At 31.6% G+C, this 20,699-nt stretch overlaps 1 protein-coding gene across 1 annotated transcript in view; it reads left to right on the plus strand.

Annotated features, from left to right (window-relative positions):
- LOC129229808 (forkhead box protein P1-like) overlaps window positions 1-20,699 on the plus strand; it is a 475,853-nt gene that overhangs the window by 333,443 nt on the left and 121,711 nt on the right. The window contains 1 exon segment of the mRNA XM_054864184.1: window positions 4,823-4,957. Within this exon segment, the coding sequence (XP_054720159.1) occupies window positions 4,844-4,957 (114 nt within the window). The 5' untranslated portion in view covers window positions 4,823-4,843.

Raw genomic sequence — 20,699 nt, forward strand, 5'->3', positions numbered from 1 at the left:
TCTATTGTCCACAGGTTATATTTTACTAATTTTTGCATTTTTCTAGAACAGCAAAAGTATTGGAACTGTATTATTATGTTGTACATTTTTCATCAATTTTATTTTAAAAAAATTGACTTGAAATTATAATAATGTATAAGAGTTTTTATGAATTACTGCGATTATTTTTTTTCATTATCATATTTATTTTAAAGCCATTGAGTAATTTTCAAAGGTAATTGAGCTGAAGTTACAACAGTATTTGAGATTTTCCAGGAATGAACCTCTTTGTCACGTGAAAACACCTAGTGGTCCGATGATGACTGTGTCATTTTGAATATTCTTATAGCTGTTATTGATGTGACGAATCATGATGAAACATGAAGTATGGGGAATGGTACTTGAAAAGGCACTCTTTTAAGTCAATGTTCACGCTTAATTGATCAGTGATATTCAAAGCATTTTATAACTAAATGAAAATCTCAATAAATAGTAAGATAATGGTAGAAATCTTTTCTGATCGATTAACAATATGATGAAATACTTTTAGCTCTTTGACGACTCTGCAGTAGTCTGTTTTTAGACAAAGGAAGAGACTAAAACTGATTTCGCTTCTGCCCAAACTCTGGTACGAGAAATATCTTCGCGGTGTAGTCATGGAACCGGTTCATTGACGGCAACCTTCCCCTATTATTCATTCTTTGTTCGTTTGTTTTTCTTTTCTTTTTTTTTTTTTTTATTTGCAGAAATTTTGAGAAGTACTACGTTTTGTGAATGACTCTCTCAAATAACACGCTTATCAGCAGCTGAGGTAATTTTTTAAAAAATGAAAGTTGCGTAATATTCTTAATTTTACAAGCTATTGAAATAAATGTAGGTTAAAGCAATCTTACATTTATGGGTTTCCAGCTTTATTAAGAAAAGTAAACTTCCAAAGCAATTCATTTGTAAAGTTTAAATACTTCAATAAAGTTTGTAGTCCGTAAGCTTTGTTTCAGAAGTTGTAGTTATCCTTTATCGAAAATTAATTGATTATATCACATGGTACTGTGTCCCTATAATCACGTGACCGTCAGGTGTGGTAAATCGTTTTTTCTTTAACACGCCAAGAAACTCATACCATTTGCATCAATAATAATAAATGAAAAAAAAAATCAACTGTATAATGCCACACTTGAAAAAATATAAAAAAAGAATTATAAAAAAAAAAAACCTCTCTCATACACAGGTGGTAAAGACAATTTTACCTTTCGAGAAGTACGCAGTTTCCAATCAGTCGTCTTGAATCGTTCCCTGCCCCTCGCCCCCACCCCACGATGAACCACTTAGCGGGAATCACGAGAAGGAGGGGGCAAAAAATCTCCACCCCCTCGTTTAGCGTCAATTAAGATTAGCCCTAATCAACAATGGTGTCATTAAAGAGGCCGCAATGAGCTATAAATTTTGATAAGCGCTCCGTCGTCCAACTTCATTAGAGTCCCTTCTCTCTACCATAGACGTCCCTTTCGAATATAAGCATTCGATCGTTATTCCAACCACACTCCGTTGTACCTCGTTTATCGTTCCAAAAGGCGATAGGCCCCAAGAAGGGTTCGTTCTCGTTAAAATACAGTTAGGGTTAATTTTTATATCTTTTGCCGTACGCAATCTGATTGATTTCAGAAGCACTTATCTCTCTCGTGTTTTCTTGAAACTGCCGTTCAACTTCCAGTCACAGGTTGCGCCCGAGATGAGGTCAATGAGAAAAGTAAATGATAAGTTTTGTTTGCATAAGTTAAATTTTCAGAACTCGTTCTGGAGCGTCTTAAAATACACAAATAGATTTCTTAGACAAAATGCACGAATTGTGTTAAGCTTTCAAGTGCCCGAGATGAGGTTAATAGGAAAAGTAAAGGATAAGTTTTTTGTTTGAGTAATTTCAATTTTCTGAAAATACAGAAATAAATTTCTTTTACAAAATGAACGAGTTGTAGTAAGATTTCAACTGCCCCAGAGTTGGTCAATGGGAAAAATAAATGTTAAGCTTTGTTTGTAACTTAAATTTTCTGAACTCATTCTGAAGCGACTTCGAATACAAAATTAGCTTTTTTTTACTAAATGCACGAACTGTATTAAGATTTCTGGTGTCCCAGATGAGCTTAATGGGAAAACTAAATGATATGCTTTGTTTGCGTTACTTATTTTTTAAACTCATTCTGGAGCATCTTCGAATAATGAAAAAAATTTCTTTTACAAAATGCACGAATTTAAAAATAAGAAAAAATCAAGTGTCAACCACAAATGAGATTGATGGGAAAAGTAAATGATAAGTATTGTTTGCTTAAGTTAAATTTTCTGAAATTATCCTGAAGCTTCTTCGAATACAGAAATAGATTTCTCAGACAAAATGTACGAATTGTGTTAAGATTCTGCGTGCCACAGATGAGGTCAGTGAGAAAAGTAAATGATAAGCTTTATTTGCATAAGTTAAATTTCATGAATTCATTCTGAAGCGTCTTAGAATACATAAATATATTTCTTAGACAAACTGCACGAATTGCTTTGAAGGGTTCAAGTGCCCTAAATGAGGTCAATGTAAAAAGTATATGATAAGTTTTGTTTGCCTAAATTAAATTTTCTGAACTCATTCTGAAGTGGCTTAGAATACAGAAAGAGATTTCTTAGATGAGATCAATGGGAAATATAAATGTGTCCCTGAATAAGTTAAATTTTATGAATTCATTCTGAAGCGTCTTCGAATACAGAAATTATACTTTAACAACAAGCACAAATTTCAAGAAGACAAATTTTTTAGACATATTTCAAGCTGTACAAATCTATAACAGTTGTACTTAAAAATTGCTTTAAGCACTAAAACAATTCTATAAAATTTACTGTTTTAAACTGGCTTCTAATTTACTTGTGCAAAACCATAAAAATTGCAACGTAAATCCATAGTCACGTCAGTTTTTAACTATACGATATCAATTTCGTAGTGAATACGCATTTACTTTGTAACTTTTACGGCTTTGCAAAACCAACTCACCTGCCAGTTTAAAACCGTAGGTGTTAAGGATTTTTAGATGGCAAATTCAGGGCCTAACCTTTTCTCCTAAGGTTATCCCGTTTGCCAAACTTTTACCTGTTTATAAATATAAAAAAAATCATATGTTTCTGACTAACGTCTGGGCCACTTCTATAATATTGACCACGGCTTTAAGGGCGTAAAATGCAGCATGTGTTTTAAATTGACTTTGTTGAATTGAAATAGTAAAACTCGCATTATTTGAAGCAAATTTATAGTTTTCGCCAAGTTTTTTGGGGGATCGTATTGCTTCTGAATAGAGTCCAATATTTAATGATAAATGATAGTTTTAAAGCATAAAACGTTGAACGGTTTTTGAAGTTATTTTGGTAAAACAATTTAAGCTACTTTGATTAAGGTTAAAAAAGCTATCTGCTCTGAATTATGTTTAAAAAAAATTGTCAGCTTAAAAGGAGACATATTTAATTACAAAACGTAAATGAAGTATATATTTAAGTAACTATCTATAATCAAATGATTAATATTAATAGTCATTGTTTCCAAGAGACAATTTAGGTACTATATTGACTTTTAAATTGGTTTATTTATAGTTCTGAAGAAAATGGATGTACCAGTGTCTTCTGAACCGGTTCAATGACTTCTGCCTTTTTTCATTAGTATTTCCTTGTGCTTGTAACTTTTTTCGATTGAGGTAGTTACGAAATTATGCCTTTATTCCTTGAAGGTTTGACCGTTCCTAAAACACATTCTATGCCCACCGTAAAGTATTTTCTTTCAATTATATTTAAGAATTAAGATAAAAACATCGAGCATTTTATTCTTTTATTCTATTTTTGAAACAATTGTTAGAAATCACACCAGGATTAGGAAGAAAAATAGAATCTTTTTTTTTGTTTTGTTTTAAAACATGATTTTTTTGAGGGGGGGGGGGCGAACTGGGTTAAAAAAAAAACTTTTGTGATTACACATGTGCCTGTTTTTAGTGAAATTTAGCATTAACTTGAATAATTAATGTACATATAACAACTAATGCCAGGGCTGCTCAGACGGACTGGTTTTGAGCAAAAAGATTCGGAAGCAGGGACCGGAGTCAAAGGTTTAAAATTCAAAGAGTCGGAGTCGATCATTTTCCCTCAAGGTCTGCAACTCTGACTGCTTATGGAGTTAGAGTCAGACTGATTTTGAGGTAAAGCAGTCGGAGTCGGAGGCTTAAAAATTCCCGTAGTCGACCCTTTTCCCCCCGACTCCGCAGCTCTGATTAATACTCATCTTCATTATTCATTTTGTGAACTAAACATTTTAATTTACTTATTTATTTTGAATATTTTTGTGATACTTGGGCTAAAATTACCTTGATATAATGTAATGTCTAGTAGGTTGAATAAATTTTTATTAAAAATTGAAATAACTAATTGATATTAGTTCCTTCATTTAGTATTGATTTAGTATCTTTTCAACTACATACAATTTACAGAACTCATTGACAGAAAGTTGTTGTTGAAATTCGTTGAGTTGTTAAGTTAAAAGCAGAAGTCATTTACGACATTAAATAGTTTAAAAAATCCAACTAGAAATAAATAAATAATCAATTTTTAATTACTCTTTAGTTTTTCAGGAAAAATCTGGTTGGTTTAAACCATGCCTAGCCTGGCACATTAAGTCATTTCCGTATAAACTAAGTAAATTTAGTTTTTAATTTAATGCTGTGAACTTTTCAAGTATAAAGGATCACATCTTCCGGGAAGGGAAGATTTTTTCATTCGTTGTTTCTTTAAAGCATCTTGGCAGATAATTTGATGGTGTACTTCTATGTTTTAGGCTCTCAAGACGGGACATGGCATGATGGACCATGAGGAAGACGGAGACGTCGCGATCAATCTCTCGACCAATCAGGCGCCTAGGTCTGCTGACACACCCAATGGAAATGCCGAACCAGAAGACGGAGAACCCCAGGTTAGAGTCCAAACATGTTTTATTTTTCGAAATATTTAATGTTCTTGTTGGCGATTTTTTTAAAGAATTTAGCTATATTTTTAAAAATCTAAGCGGCAAAAAAAAAAAAAAAAAACCTGACTAATAAGATACCAAGCAAATAATAAAAGAATCTTTTTAAAAATGTTCTAAGGAAAGTAATAATAATAGCAATAACAAATAAAGAAATTAGAGAAATAACTATATTAACAAGGGATTTTACCTCTGTGTGTGTTAAATTAAGGAAATACAAATATTCTAGTTCAGCCCTAAATAAATGAAAAACGAATCTCACACTTTAGAAACCAGTTTGCTTCTGTCCAACAATTTAAAGTTTGGGAGGTACAAGTTCACAGAAATTTCCATCATTTGTGCTTTGTTGCCAGTAACTGAGTATATGTTGTCTAAAATTCGATTCCAATATGATTATAAACTGTGAAAAAACTATGAAACCAACCACTATGTTTTACGTAAGATTTGACATGATAATGGTATTTTTTGCTATTCATAATGTTCTGCTGAGCACGTCATATGAAAATTCAAGAATATAAGCTATAGTCTAAAGCTTAAATTTGAATGTGAAATGGAGCTTAAGGATAAGATTGTATTGAAATAATTATCTATAAATATCGTGAGTGAGCAATGACGTTGCAGAAAAAAAAAAACAAGTAGATATCATGGAACTCATTTTGGGAATTTTAATCATACAAATGAAGAAAAAATGCTTCAATGCACGCTTTCTATATTTCGTATAAATTAAATTGTTCCGTAAGTTTGACTTGTGAAGTGTAACAAGCAAATTTTCATTAAATCATCGTGTATTTTGTGTAAGAAAATGTGAAAAAACACCTGTTCTGAGAAAGTAACCATTTTTTTTTAAGTAACATCTTCTCTTGTTTGTTTTCTTTCGTAAATATGTATCTTTTTTTTTAAAAAAATAATATTTAGACTAAATATGCAAAAAAAAAAAAAAAACCAAGCGAAATATTTTTTTTATCACGCTACAAAACTACGAATGACTGAATTCTACAAGCAAAAATTTTATTTTTTCTCCAAATAGTTTTTGTTGTTAATTAATTTTTAAACAAATTTATTACTTTCAACCCTTTCTTACATGCGTCTAACTGCTTTTAAAACCGTGGAGACATTTTTTTCCCGCCATTACGCTACTGAAATTTCATAAAAACCTTCAAATGGAGAATAAAAAAATCAAATTAATACTCTTTCGAACGTTTTATGAGAGAAAGAAATTAAACGACTAAATACATCAGACGAAGATGTAAATATTGATACAAACTAATTCGTTCACGGGAAAATTAAAATTAAATATACGGCAATTACTTCTAAATGTAGCTTGACGCGAAAGAGAGCGAGAGTGGGGGAGAAAAACCCGCAAATTGCCACCCATCATAGCCAAGAAGAAAAGCAGGAAAAAAGTTCCGAAACTGTATGGGGAAAAAAATCTTGATATATTTAAAAACACATAAAAAGCGAATCACGCTGTTTTTTCTTCCGCTCCTAGTGGAATAAAAACTAACTTCCTAGTTCTATCGCTGTATTATAGACTCAGTTGCTTCTGCTGCGTTATCGCTAGAGAAAGCGTCGGTTTCAAGTTGAGGTGCAACATCCCAAAACCAAATATGAAAATGGGGGAAAAAATCTTCGCATATATCGCTTATTCCTCCGAATGTCATTAGCGTAGCCATCAGGGTGGCGTTGAGGGCACTCTGGCCCTCGTGATGGCCCTAATTTCCCCCATTAGTCAGCCCAACAACCCATTTTTAAAAGCGTTTCAGAAGATACTGTATCTAGTTGCCTCGCCAATGGGAGCAAGTTAGCTTCGAAAAGGACGGTGCATTTGCAACGGGAAACTGACGCGAGATATTTAAGAACGAGGAGCTTTTTCTTTTTTAATAAGGATAGGTAAGGGGAGATAGTATTCCTGGGGTCGAAGTGTAAAGTTATCATGCCCGTAATTGTTTAATTAGTTATTGTAATCTCTTGGTGGTCGTTTTCGTTTGCCCGTGTTTGATGACAAGATTTCATTTTGGGCGAATTGGGAAGTTCCGTTTTTGCTTTTTGGCGTGAAAATTGTAGTTTTCCTCTCCATGTGATGACTCCAACATTGCTTATTTGTTTCATAAAAGTATTTATTACTTTGCTGATTGCTGTAACCTTGGACCTACGACACGCATTTATTTTCTAACATCCGTTCATTCTTAATGGTGGGATATCATGAGTGTTATAAATTTTTATTTCGTGGTAACTATCATTTGCAAAACCAGGAAACCTCGTAATATTTTCAGAAGAGGTAAATAACAGTAAATTTTTCAGATGAGGCTCATAATAATCATAACTAAATAAGGGCTCTTATTAACGTTCATAACTAACTAAATACAAATATTTAAATGCACTAAATCATCTTATAATATTCATAAACTTGTGTCATAAAGGTTTTTTTTTTGGAAAACTATTTTCTTTCGATTTTATTAACCCTGTATTATCAGTATAAATATATTATCAACAATAACTTAAAAAGAACAACTATGTTTCTCTTTTGTAAAAATCAGAACTGTCGCTCTTTTGTAAAAATCAGAACTGGAGATTCTTCTTTATTTTGACTTTTCTTATGATAATATTTATTTGTTTTTAATTTTTACTGATTCAATTATTTATTTACTTATAAGTAATTCCTTTTTTGTTTTTTACTTATTTATTTGTTTATTTTTGGTTTAAAAATAGTAATATGTGTCCCTAATTTTTGTGTTACTAAGCTTTTTTTTTACAAGAATGTGTAGTTTTTTCTGGTTTAAGGAAGAAGAGATGAAGAACTCAAAAAGTTTAACTTTTTAATTTTACTTTACGCTTACAGTATGATTAAACTACATTCAGTCACATTCTTAGTTATTGTTATTACTATCTCTCCATTTTAAATCAAGTTCTAAAATAAGAAATAAACATTTTTCTACTTCCCGAGAAATATTCGGTTATATCAACCCAAAGAAAACAAAAAGACATTAGTTCTTTATGACAAAAACTCAAACAAATGAAAATGTATTATTGCCTCGTTTTTACATGTTGCCACAATAAATTCAGAGTCCATTCCCTGCTTGTTTTTCTGGATAAAAGTAATATATATTTAGCATTAAATATATAGGAATTGACAGAAAGATTTTCAGACTGGCGTCTGCAGACCAAATTATTCCGATGTGGAGAATTCTTTAAAAATCTAAAATATAACTGCAGGAACACAAGCTTATAAATAAACGTTCACTACTTGAGCGAAACAAATCAACTCGTGGCATCAAAATCATTTTTCTCTAAAAAACTTCTTTTTCAAAGCAGAATTGAAAGTGAGAAAGAATAATACAAAAATAAACACTCGAAAACCTGACGCGAAAAAATAAAACAAATTTAGAAAAATTCAAAAATTGACGGGAGAGAAACGGAATCAACAACGTAGGCGGGGGGGGGGGGGGGATAAAAGATTCCTAGAGAGGAAAATCTGAAATCGTGATAAAAAGAAAAACGTTGCCCACAAATAAATAAATGTAATAAATGGAGTCAGTGAAAAAAGTCGTTGTTTGTTGCTGTTGTTGTCGGCGGAATTGTTACAAAAGCGGTGGCATCAGCTTCCAGTGCATCGAAGTTGAGTGGAGCTGTAACTGTGTTAAAGATTTGTTTTATGAGTCTGACACTTTGGCTGGCTCTCTATACCCCTTCTTATTTCGCCTCCTTAAATGCACTTTCGGCGATTTCGCGTATACAGTGCTAAGGGGGACGTCTGCAAATTGTATGACCTACTGATTTTTTTTTTCAAGCTCATTTCTTCCGACATTTATCGGAAACAATTAGCTAGGGAAAAATATTGTTCGCTATTTTTTTAATAAAAAGCATTATGAAGACATACAACATTTTGCAAAGATGTTTTCTTGTGAATTTTAAAAATATAGCTAATTTTTATATAATTATGATAAAAGCATTGATTTCTATCTAACATTTCAAATTTTTTGGATTCAGTTTTTGTCTGGTGAAACACAACACTATAATTTTGTAGTCGTTGTTTAAAAGTAAAACATACAGTATTCTTGAGGTAGATAGCTAAAGCATTATTTCTTTATGTAGATAACATTTCTCTTTTTAAAGGAGACCTTACATAAATACAAATACAGGTAACATGAAGAAAACTTATCGAAAAACATACTGGATATTATTAGGGTAACTTTAGGGGTGCTACTCCCTAAAGGTATAATTATTTTTCATCATATATTCAAGTCGTTTTTTCAAATATGAAACCGAATATCAAATTACTATACTTATTAAGAACAACTTCAGACAAAACAATAACGAAAACAAAAGATTGACAGTTAATACGCACTATAATTTTAATTTATGATTTTATTAAATTTATGAATAATAACTTTTCCTCTTTCTCTGATAATTTGTTTTATTATTTATTTATTTTACTAAAACTTCATAAACAAGGATCTATTATTTTTTTTAATTACTTTCGGAGTTGAAAAACTCATTAAGAACAACGTTAATAATAAGGAGCTTAATTGCAAATTTTTTTTCGCATGAAAGCTTCCTTTGTGGTATGTAGTATATATCGCGTTTTATACATTAAATACAATTATTAATTAATTTTGTGTCAATATTTCTGTAAATTATAGATAAATGAAAATTTTATAAATTTTCCTTTAATTTGGAAAGACGTTCTTTTAAGAATAAACAATAATATTTCTTTTTTGATGATTTATATCATTCTTCAAAACATTATTTTTCACAGTAAACACATTTTAATTAGTAATAATAATTTACTGATTACATAAATGCTTCTTAGTTAAGAACCAATTAGGACCAAGAAGTTAAGTGGCGAAAGATTTCCTTTATGAAAATACTGCAAACCTCATAAAACAGTGCATGAAAGTATTGATTAATTTCATAAATGTTTTATGTAAATTATTTCTAAATTAAAATGATTCTTGTAAGGGATTACTAAGACCAAGGAATGCGGAGTCGCATGGGAAATGACCGACTTTTCCTCCTAAAACTTAAAAGCCTCCAAATCCATCTTCTTTGCACCAAAATCGGTAAGCCTTCGACTCCAGTCTTGAAAGCCCTTCAGACATGGAGGGAAATTGACCGTAGCTTCGACTAGAATAATTTTTATTCTTCGAATCCAACTTCTTTGCACCAAAATCAGTCAAACTACGACTTCGGCTCCGACTCCATAGTCTTGGCAGACCTTAAGACACGAACGGCAAATGACCAACTCCGGCAACTATTATTTCAAAGCCTTCGAATCAGACTTCTTTACACCTAAATCAGTCCAACTCCGACTTCGGCTCCGATTCCGTAGTCTTGGCAGACCTTCAGACACGAACGGAAAATGACCAACTCCGACTACTATAATTTTAAGCCTTCAAATCCGACTTCTTTACACCTAAATCAGTCCCAACTCCGCCTCCGCAGTCTTGGGAGACCTTCAGACACGGAAACAAAATGACCATCTCCGACTACCATAATTTTTAATTCTTTGAATCCGACTTCTTTACACCAAAATCTGTCCCACTCCGACTGGACAGTCTTGGCAGACCTTCGACTACTACAATTTTAAAACCTTCACCTCCTTTTACCACAAAATCAGACCGAATTCTGGAATTTCAAATCGTACGACTCGCACTCCTTTACCTAAAAATCAGTCTGACTCCGCATCCCTACCAAGACCTATAAAACTTCCAATTTTGTCAAAAAAGCAACCCCTTGTGACAGGACTTGAGTTTCGCGGCGCATCGAGCAGCAAACATTTTTTTCCCTAATACGCTGACGCCAAACCTCCTGACACCTTCTCCACACGCACTCCTCTTTGTTGTTCATCAATTTCGATGCACCTCTTCCGCCTCCTCCTACATCTCGAACAATAAATAATAATAAAGAAAAAATTCCATCCACCCCCTTTGCCGTCTTGTTGTGTTCTTTCCACACCAAATATCAAGCGTGTCTTCTTTTCCAGGTTATATCCATGAATCATGATATTCTTTTTTCATCAATCAAGCCTCTGTGGCTATAGAACATCGATGGGAGATCGAACTTATATATACATTCCAGTTTAAAAGGAGAAAAGTTATTCTTATTTTTTATTTATATATTTCATTTTTCAAATTCTCCCCTGCGTTTGGTTTAAGCGAAGAAAGCGGTTTTTCTTGCGAACACAACCGCTGACGAAGTAACAATAATGCAAAAGTAGAGGAGAAAAAGTTTTTGAGGAGAACAGGAAATTATAAACCACCAATTTATACATCCAGTGTGGCAACGGTATCAAAAGAACTGGAGAAAAGCGATGGAAAAAGGTGCTGACAAAAATAAAAATAAAGTATTTGTTGTGTCTAACCTCTTTAATAGTCAAAGTGGGCTAAGATGTTTTCAGCTTTGGGACGTCTTTAAAGTCTTTAACTCTTCTATTTTACGATTTACCTTGATACATTATGATCATAAAGAGACATTACTTTATTTCCACAAAATGTTGATTGCTCCCCCCCCCCCCTACTTTACGTGACAAATATTTTATTTGCAAATATATACTAATGGAATGGAAAAATATAAAATTATCTGAAGTCATAATATTTGTGTGCTGAAAAAAAGGAAATGATGCGTGTTTGAAATAGCAATTTTTATTCGAGAAAATAGTTCAGGTTTTTTAATTGTATACGGTATAAAATTTAATTTTATATTTTCTGTAAGAAGCTTAGCTCCATGGTTTGTGTAATAAATTGTGCATACTAAATCTGCTAATTTGAGAAAATAAAGAGTATCTAATATTACGTCTTCTCTCATAGCAACCTCGCCCTTAATATTGTTATTGAATATTGTAATTTTATTGCATTTAACAGTTTTAAAGATAATCTTTGCAATAAACAGAAAGTAAACTTCCTTCTCTCTTCTTTATCGAGCGAACATCTTAGCGATCAAGTTCACTCTTTAGAGTTTAGGATCTTATTTTCTCCAAGGATCTTAAAAGATTCCTTCTATGAAGACCATTCGTAGGTAGAATATTTTCCTCTGCGACAGTCTTTACCTTCCGCGGAGGAAAGGATGTAGAGAACTCAGCTACCTGCTATGGACGGTACTATAGCATTCTATTTACGATATTGTAATGTTATGCCTTTTACCAAGAACGGGCTCAGAATTTTTTTTAGGGAGGCGCGAATGATTTTTATCACATGCTCTTACCACATACCCTGAATTACACAATCATACATTTACATTCATATATATTTTTGTATGTGTGCGTGAGTGAATACGCGTTGCGCGCGTGTTTAAATGTCAAACCCCCGAACTAACTGTCTCCCCAGCAACTTTAAAAATTGTCTTAAGTTCTTTAATTTCAAAAAAAGAAAACGTTCATAGAACGTTCTGAACCCGACCCCTCCCTTAACGTAGTAACAGATGACCTGCAATTGCGTTTTTAAGACTTCAATTAAGAAAAAATTTCGTAGGAGAGTCCCAAAATATTTTTTCTCCTAAAAATCCTCTAAAATTACGTATTTTGAACTTCAATGTCAAAAAATTGCATTGGTACAGTTAACTTATCTCGGCTCGAGGAGGAGGCGATTGTCTCCCTCTTGTATCCATACTTGTCTTTCATTCAAGCTAATAATTATTTTTAATATTAGATATATTCTAGCTTTTTTTTATTTATTTATTTTCCCAAGCCAATAAGTACAGTTCACCAACTATGAAGATATAATTTCTTTTTCATCATGAACTGTCGACGCCTTCAACTTCCTAAAAAAATCCCACTTATTTCGTCATCGGCAAACTCAGACCAGTTTGAAACTGAACTGACTCGTCTATTCCCCCGTCGACAAATTTTCTTTGCTCGGAAGCCGTTTGTCTGTAGGTTGTTGTATTCATCCGATGCCCCCCCCCCCCCTAAAGCCTCCTGGTTTCTTCTTCGCCTTACCCTCCCACGCCGCACTACAAAAGAAGCGGTTAAGTTGCTGCAGAGCATAAATGTGCGAGGTTGTATTCTTTGGTTGGTATTTGACAAATTTCTCAATCCTTCAGCTGGATAAATAAATTCCGGTCTTAACAATTTTTTCCCGCGCTTATATATATTTAGTAGGAAGTGCAGCATCCTATCTTCTCTGCGGTCTCTCCGTATTTTTATTTATTGTGTGTCGCTTATTGTGCGAAACTAAAAGCTACTTTTTGTGCGTTGTTGTGATGAATGGTTGCTTTGAATGGAAGGTTAAGGGAGCAGCCTTTTGCAGGTGGAAGAGATTTGTTTGCTACCTTGTTTCGCTTTTGCGCGAAATGGGTCTTTCGCGGGGGTGCGATAAAAGTGCCGCTCTTGATTTTTTGGCATTGTCGTGCCTTTATTTAAATCATTACGATGCTTTAATTACTGTTATAAGTTGGTTTCATTTTTTATTTGTATGAGTTGCTAATGGAAGTTGGAATTTCGTGGTGGCAACTTTAAGTGATTTAAATGACCTTTTATAAATGCTCGTTGTTGTTGTTGTTTTTTATAACTTATTTTATTTATTTATTTATTTATTCATTTATTTGTGTAGACCGGCTGAAAAAAGTATTTGAACAAAGCGAATTCAAAGTAGCCCGAAAATTATGCGTTGAAAAAGATTGAAACAATATTACATTAACTTTAATTCAAGGTAAACTTTGCGTTTAGGTGCGCATGCTATTGACAATTCAACAGACATTTAAAACTGCGAAGGAAATACACTACAAATTTGAATGTATCTAAGTTTATAAAAGAAAGGTTTGCTATATATAAACATTTTGACTGACAGTTCTTATAAGGCTGTTGCTTTATTTACAACTCAGCAGCACAAAGCTCCAGATTTTCTCTATAAACACAGGGAATTACTCAGCGGTGTTCAAACCAGGGGTGAGCAGAAGAGAATGAATTCAAATCAGATCGAAAAAAACTCATAGTGTATTTTTTATTCTTAATCATAAGCTTTTTCTAAAAATGTGTATGGAAAACTTTTAATTTTTTGACGTGTATAACGGCATACAATATAAGATGTTTGCAGTGAATATTTATAGATAATGTCGAAAGCAAATTTCTGCTTGGCAGGTTATTTCATTTTTTGTATACAATTTTGTGTCTAGATGTGCTTGGAGAATTCCTCTGCTGTCATTAAATCTAGTATCGGAAACGCGATAAAAATTATTCTCAGTCATATATTTTTTATGTTTTTTAACGTCATGTAGGAAGTGCATAACAAAACCAAGATTTCTTTTTAAAAAAACATTTGCATTGTTTAGATATCTTTCTAATGCTCTGCTTTATATAATAACTTATTACTTATTTCAGCGAAATTCATCTTCAAAATTTAAGCAAGAATGAAAACTTTAAATTTTATTAGATTTTTCTGCAATGGCTCTCAGAGCTAGATTTGTATTGGTAATACTGATGCATTAAATATTTCATTATGCTGCGACATTTATTCTGTAAACCCATGATCGGGACTTAAAAGTAATAAATCGAGTATATTCATAGTTGTAAGAATTATTTCTGGGTTAATTTTTTTACGGATTGAAAGTTACAAAAAAGGGTAAAATTAATTACTTTACATATTGAAATGTAAAATCTTGAAGCCTGTGCTAAAATTAAAATTTTATCAAGAGATTCAATTTAATGCCATTTTGCTTTTTCGGCTCTAGCATTGATGGATTCAATAGCCGTGTACTTTACTGTAAAGTTGTTTATTTTACTCTTAGACTCTGTGGACGGCAAAACGGTATTTACAGAAATAGTAGCTTTTCTTGATTTTTGGGAGAACGTTACATGAAAATGTTACATCTCCTACATAGTGGGTAGAGCATTTTTCAAAATGAATGTTTTTGTGAAAACATATTCCACGCGTCTCAAAACTATTTCTGAAATTCTCAAATCTAACGCAATACATTGATGTAACATTTATAGTATTTAAGTTATGGTATGATTTGTCTTATGCTAAATGAATATGTACTGACAGATATTTATTAGCTTGCGTTTTCGCGCACATTTTTAAAATATCACTCGGACTAATTTTATCATTCATAATTAACGCTTGATGAAACTTTTTAAATTATAATTCGAAAAATATTTTTAGGTTCCTTACATGTAGTTCAAATAACCTCTTCTACACTGATATTCCTACGAATATACCGGAGAAAACTTTTGATATTTAATGTCATCATGCCTTCATCATTTTCAGCGGAGGATATTTAAAAAGGTCTAGCAATCTTATTGACGATAGATGGCAGCACTGTAGTGAAAGTAATATAACGTAATGAATTCACTTACAGCGTGACAAACGTTCTGAATCGTCGATGAAATTTCATCGCATTTTTTGGTGTTTGATATAAAACCAATCGACACTAAAAAATCTAAGAAACAGCGGAACGTAAAAGAAACCAATTGTAATGGAAAACATCAAGAAATACTTCAAAGAGTAAAATAAAATTCGAAATTAATTGTTTTCCATTGCTTCTTTTCCTCCGTCAGGTCTTGTAATTGCCACGAAACATAGCAAAAATATGTAGAGTACTTTGTCTCGTAAAATATACGTAGTATGTACCGAAAGATTTTGAGTTTTCAGGACCAGATCTTCAGGAGAAAAATATACATATGTATTTATTAGCATAATAAAAGCAAATGACTTGTTTAATAATTTATTCTCAGTATGACCAAAGATTTTAAATTTATCTCCTTTTTAGGTACGTGATTTTTTTTTTTTTTAGTTACAGGGCAGGGCTTAATTTCAAGGGAGCTCGCAGGAGCTTAACTCTTATATTATTATTTAATTTTTGGTGACTTTTGATACTTTAAACAAAATCAAGACTTCGTACATGTATAAACGAGTTGTGAAGGCAGTTGGGCTCCTACACTTGTTTTGTCTAAAACCAAACCCTTGCCCTGAGCCATTTAATTGATTTGATGATCAGAAACTGTATCCTTTGATGTAATATTCGTTTGTCATACTTTTTATGTTATACAAAAGAAGACATCTGAACTTTTCCGATTTAAGCACACTTTAAAAATTTTCGCACAATATTTGGACTTATGTTTTTCGCTTAAACGTTCAGTTTGTCCTTGGGATCTTTTTCATATTGTTCAAGTTCATGTTCATTATTTTTAAAAAAACTAATATTTAATTTAAAATGTTGTAGATCAAGATTTAATATAATGAAGAAAATTATCGCTAGAAAATTAGTTAGCAACAACTGACTTTGGAGAAGCGCAGCAGAACAAATTTTTGAAACTTGTCGTAGTATCATCACCAACTGGCACGCACATAATGGCACACAATGTTGGTAAAAAAAGAATTGGTAAAACGCACATAATGTTGGTAAAAAAAAGAGAAAAAAAGTCATTTAAGTATCGGAATACTTGACGTAGTTTGATGAAGTATTGATACGTTTTTTCCAAATACTTCTTTTCAATGTTCAATCTGCGTTGTTTTCAATGAAAAGATTTTGATATTGAACTTCCTTTATCTAAACAACACAGAAATCGATATCTTAGACCAATGTTTTCCAAAAAAAACTATACATCAAAAGTAAAAACCGTTGAAATATTCAAAAAAAAAAAAGAAGCATTTGTTGTTTTATATTATCTGTTTATTAAGAAGGGATTTTTTACAAATATATACATCTATGTACATTGAAACAAATCTTGTTCCCTTGCTTACGCAAGTTATGCTGGGACAAAAGTTCTGAAATTAAAAATTCATCTACAGATTTGATTCATTTTTTTAAAGTCCATTTGGCTTATCGGCTCCACTGCTAGATCAAACCGCACTGCACTTCACTGTAAAGTTGCTTATTTTACACTTAGACTCTATAGACGGCAAAACGATACTTACAGAGAAACAGCTTTCTCCATCTCTCTTGGGAGAAAGGTAACAACAAAATGTTATTTAACAGCTGTTTTACACCTTGATTATTTTACAAATTAAAATTAATTTTAAAATGTAAAAATATTATTTTAAAACAAACTAAATTAGGACAGTTTTAGTATAGTAAAAATATTATTTTAAAACACAATAAATTAGGACAGTATTACAAGCTGACGACTGAAGAGTAATAAATGAGAACAGTGCTACAACTGAGTTTAGAAGAATGTCAAGATTGAAATTCAGTAAAAATTGAGACTACAATGAGAATTGAATAAATATCTTTGTGTTTCAAAAGTAAAGTAATAAATAGCGACGTTTTAAGTGCGCAAAGTTGTGTTGAACTGCAATTTTGTGCACTTAAGCGTTGTTATTTCTTATTTCACAATGATAAATTTCAATATAAATGATTAGTTAAAAAGCTCATCAACTGACGTGTTAAATACAATCATTCAACACTAGAGGAAAACATCACAAAATAGTGCATAGTCGTTTTGATATCATTTTCCTGAATAAAAGTAATTTCCCTTTTTAAAGATACACCATTATGACTCCCAAAAAAATCAATACGAGTATTTTTCGGTTATTACTCATAAAAAGTTTAAAATTCCAAAAGAATTTTTAGAATGCATTTATTTATTCGCCTCCTACGATTAAATCTTCATTAAAAGAAGAAGACGCCTACACAGTTTTCATAATAACGTTATTAATGAAATATATCCCTTTAAAGCAGTATAAATTTTTAAAGCTTTAATGCAAAATAATTTTTTTATCTCGCTTTACCAAGAGCTTTTATTGCTCTTTTAATTGCAGACCATATCAAATTTTCCACGGCACCGCCAGCGTATACACTATTTCGCAAAGAACATCCTCGTCTTGATTAAATTATTCGTTGCTTTAAAAGCGTTGATTCGTTTACAAGATGAAATATAATGAAAAACTAAAAACAAATCAGAGCAAATTTTTACGCATCTACCTTTATGGCTTGGCATATATTTAATACATAAGCTGAAGCGAAAAGCCATTTTTTTTCCTATCCCTAACTCGTAATCAAATTATACTCACGTCACTAAAGCTTAAATTTGACCCTATACAAACAAGAGACATTATTTATTTACGAAAAGCATTATCGTCAATTATACCATCGTAAAAATCAGTAACAACCCTACGGTGTAATAGCGAAAAATATCTCCCCACGCCTAAAGGTTGATAAAATAATAATAATAACAAAAGAACAAATAAATAATTGTGTAAAAAAGCTTCTACTCAAAATTTGCTTACCGAAGTATATCGCACGAGTAGAAAACCGTATTTACTTGTGTACTCAAGCCTTTTTTTGCACGTGCTTGTATTTTTTTTAATCCCAATTTCATTTTCACTTAAGGCTATGCGAAGAACAAGTCATTTCTTTTTATAAATTTAACTTAATTATAACCACTCTTTCTTAATTACACGTTAAAGCCTAGCGTCTCTTCAAATGCTATGTCAACACCGGGCACGAAGATGCTGCATTGTTTAATTTTGTCTCCCTTGTTTAATATGTTTTTTCCCTCTGTCTTTTCTCTTCTCCTTTGCTAGCATTTGTCCCATTTCGTTTTTTCGGCTCTCAGAATTTTTGTTTGGTGGTGCTCGTTAAATATTTAACGAAGAATTTTTTTTTTTTTTTTTTTTTTGTTTATTTAAGTTATTAAGAGTCATTTTCACTGGGTTGGGAATGTTCCGTATGCTATCTTTGCGGAAAAATTTTTGCTCTCTAATCCACGCTAATAGCTGGAACCTACGCTCCAAAAATCATCATGATTAAGAAAGGTTTTATTAATAGGGCCCCCTGAATTTCTGTTTACACGTATTTAGTTTTAGACATTTTTCATCGCGGAGGGTAGTTATTGACTTTAGCTAAATTTCTTCGAGGGAGCGTAAAAATTTCAGCAAACATTAGCTTCAAAAAAATGTATGTATTTTAGGTTATTTGCGTTCGCAAGAAGCGACATTTTTATTTGCGAATTTCTGTTTGTTTACTATATGCATCGGTTCACGCATAATTTCAGCATATGTGTTCGATAATAAATATTTATGAAGGGAGCTAATTTTTGTCTTTGTTTTGCAAAAATCTAGTTTGAATTGGCAATAACAAGCTGTTCAGCTCACTTGATTGGAGCTTGCCGCGTTTTTTCTCCTTCGAATCATATTTTTGCTCTCATTATGAAAGGAACTGTAAAAGCGGTTTTTCAGTTGCATTTCATTTGATTTATGGTTTTCTTCGTACTAATAGTTCGTGGTGATTGCTTCTTAAAAAAATGTTGAGCGTAGCCTTTGGCGTTTTCTTTCGAAATTATAATTGTTAAGTTATGGATTAAATTGTTAATTAAATTTTTCTGCAGCCAAATTAAGTATTTTCAATTATTGAAATTATTTATAGTCATTAACATTCTTGATGATGTATTTTTTGTAACTACATTGGTAATTTGATATAAATTTAATTATTAGGAAATGAAGTTTAGCGTGCTATGTGTTTTGTGCTTAAAATTTAACTACGTGTATATTTACCTAATATGTAATTTCAACATTAATCTCTTTTGAATGTTAAATTGTTTCGTTATTTTTATTTTATTTTTGAAAAGCGCCTTAAATTAAGACATGATATCATTTAAGTATTCATACTATATGTACTCTTTTAAAGTAACATGTTCAGTTTCTCTTTAAAATAATAATCTTTTTTTTTTTTCTAATATACAAAAAATAAAGATTTTGGAGCTAATTAACCTATTCTGTTTTTTCAATCGATTTCTTTGCTATAACACTACCTGTCTAGCTGAAATAGTTGCCTTACTTTTTGTGAACATTAAAAAAAATAATAATAATAAGTGTTACATTTTGAGACGAAATGTTTTCCATATGTTTCCTGAGTTTTCTTTTTTTCTTTTTTAAAGACTAGTTTGTTTTGTTATGATATTTTGCAAGCTGTTACTAACTTCTTTTGCAGAGAAAATACAAATGTGTAAAATGCTGAGGAATAAAGAAATTTTGATTTATTTACTTTTCTTCATTATTTATTTATTTATTTAATATTATAGTTTGTCTTTTAAATGTTTTAACCCAGGCTTAGCTGAAATAGTCATAATTTTATATTCTGCTGTCCTTGTAATTTTTGCTCGAGTGCAAGAAATTTTTAATACAATTTTTTTTTCAAGCTAATTTTTCTTTAATCCGAAAATGCCAACATCTTTCTGTCCTTTTTTGCATTATGATACAATTAACATCAACGATAAATCTTAAAAATATTCGCAAATATCTGTCCAACTCATCAATTTAAGTTTTTTTCACTCGAGTAACTCTCTAATTGAAATGTGCTTCATTTAACTACTGTAACGACAACAATTGTAGAAATTAAGCGTTGAATCACTTACTTAGTATTTAATTTGTAACTTAAACAGACTTAATAACGTGCAACAGTGAAACGTATCATAAACAAAGCAAACTTAACGTAAATTGACACGACTTAAGACTTAGATTGGTTGTATAAATTTGCCGGTATCTTCATCGCTAGAAATTTCTGTTTTTCAGTTAGAGTTACAGTCATATTGAAATACATAAAAAACAATCGCCTGAAAAGAGTACAATACACATAGGTTCTAAGCTCTTCCATTTTCACAGTTTGCAATTACAGTGTAGTTATAATTACGGAGTTATAAATGTAAAGTAGATGAAATGTATATTATAGATGAAGTAAAAACATGTTTAATAAGTTTTTCTTTGTTTTTATGCTTTCACATCGTTTCGACATTTTTTAAAGACAAGTTTATCATCCAATC

Source organism: Uloborus diversus, chromosome 9 (assembly GCF_026930045.1).
Source record: "Uloborus diversus isolate 005 chromosome 9, Udiv.v.3.1, whole genome shotgun sequence".
In the NCBI taxonomy this organism is placed as follows: Eukaryota; Metazoa; Arthropoda; class Arachnida; order Araneae; family Uloboridae; genus Uloborus; species Uloborus diversus.